This window comes from Bison bison, unplaced genomic scaffold (assembly GCF_000754665.1).
Source record: "Bison bison bison isolate TAMUID 2011002044 unplaced genomic scaffold, Bison_UMD1.0 scf7180017854923, whole genome shotgun sequence".
NCBI classification, from domain to species: domain Eukaryota; kingdom Metazoa; phylum Chordata; class Mammalia; order Artiodactyla; family Bovidae; genus Bison; species Bison bison.
Window position 1 is genome coordinate 9,525 of NW_011485496.1, and position 1,916 is coordinate 11,440.

The 1,916-nt window shown below is 36.3% G+C and overlaps 1 protein-coding gene across 1 annotated transcript in view; it reads right to left on the reverse strand.

Moving 5' to 3' along the window:
- Positions 1-1,916, reverse strand: part of LOC105001399 (membrane-bound transcription factor site-2 protease) — a gene marked incomplete at its 5' end in the record, with an annotated part of 12,273 nt that overhangs the window by 9,490 nt on the left and 867 nt on the right. Inside the window, one exon of the mRNA XM_010857655.1 lies at positions 476-686. Within this exon, the coding sequence (XP_010855957.1) occupies positions 476-686 (211 nt within the window). The remainder of the gene's footprint in view (positions 1-475; positions 687-1,916) is intronic.

Consider the following 1,916-nt stretch of genomic DNA (forward strand, 5'->3'; position numbering starts at 1 on the left):
GGGGGAGCCTGGTGGGCTGCCGTCTATGGGGTTGCACAGAGTCGGACATGACTGAAGCAACTTAGCAGCAGCAGCATAAATGGATTACAACTTTTAAAAATTGTGAATCACTGTATTGCACATCTATAACTTATATAGTATTGTATGGCAACTATATTTCAATTTAAAAAAACAAATCTGCACTGGAAAAAAAACATGAATTAAATCTAACACTTGTGTAATTGTTCACAGTCTTGCTGGCAGTTCATTTGTTCTATTATTACTATTCCTACTCTTCCTCCTACTACTACACATTGCAACAATTCTTTGCTATATTCTTACTAACGATTTTGTTTAAGCAACTAATTTGCTTAAGATTGTAAGACTTTTGCTATATTTTCACATTTATATTATGGATAGGAATTATGCTATCCAGAAGAAATATATTATATCTATGTTTCAACAAAGCTACTTAGAGCAGTAATAAGGCACTTACCACAACTTGGAGCACCTGTTCATTGTAAAGTGAGGAAGAGGAGGAGGAAGAGGAGGAAGAGGAGGAAGAAGAGGAAGAATGGGAAGAGGAGGAGGAGGAGGAATAAGAAGAGTCAGCCATCATTTGGCCTAAAGTCTGTATCAGCGTTTTCCCCAGAAGAAAAAAAGAGCTGAACATGGCAATTACGCCAAACACCATTCCAAAATTGAACCTGTCAAGAGGAAAAAAAAAAAAACATAAATGTACAATCCCTCACAATCCACGGACTAAAAAATATGTTAACCAGCCACATTTCATAGCTTCAAAACAATGTCTAAAAACGTCAATAACTCTTGCTTCTTTTTCCTACCTGAACTTCAGATACTTGACTGAAGCACAGGTACTTGGCTCTTTAAGCAGTTCTAATTTACAATTCTCTCATAACTGAAGGGGGCTTCCCTGGTGGCTCAGTGGTAAAAATTCCACCTGTCATACAGAAGACGTGGAGTCAGTCCCTGGGTCAGGAAGATCCCGTAGAGAAGGCATGGCAACCCACTCCGGTGTTCTTGTCTGGAGAATCCCCATGGACAGAGAAGCCTGATGGCCTACAGTCCATGGGGTCACGAAGAGTTGGGGACGCGACTGAGCAGGCACAGCATGGCACGTAACTGAAGAGGCTGAATGTTGTTCCCAATACAATGTTGGTTTCCATTCATATTGTTTTTCTCATTTACATAGCATTGTTTTTATCTTATTCTCACATAGTTATGAAAGCTCTTTGACATTACAGAAATCCATTCTTTTTCATCTACTGATTCTACTGTTTGGATTTTATTTTAGTTGAATTTTGTCATGGGCTTAAATAGTAATGTGGTAAAACTTAAGAACAGTTTCTTCTACTGTTAATAATTACAAGTCATTCTTCTATAGTTGGGAATAATCTATTACATTTTCTAACTTTTTGATAAGCTGTGTTTTGTCAAGGAACTTGTCCATTTCATTTAAATTGTCAAATTTATATGTATAGCACTGTTCACAATAGCTTCATCTTTCAAAATGAGTCTCACTCCATGCTGTCATTGCTAAGGGCCTGGGTTCAATCTCTGCTTGAGGAACTATTAATAAAATTCCACAAGTTATGTAGAACAGTCAAAATAAATAAATGAGTCTCAGAATCTATAGTAATATTTCTTCCTCCAATTCTGATTTTTAGTTGTTTTCTTTTTTTGTTGATCAGTCATGGTACGGGTTTATCAATTTTACTAATCTTTTCAAAGAATCAGCTTTTGGCTTTGCTGATTTTCTCTACTGTATACTTCCTATTTCACTGATTTCTGCTCTTTATTATTTATGTTTTGTCTGCTTTGATTTGCTCTTGCATTTTCTGCTTTTTGATGACCTCATTATTGATATTTAGCTCTACTCCAGCTGGAGCTAAATTTTTAACAAAAAGGAATTTAGA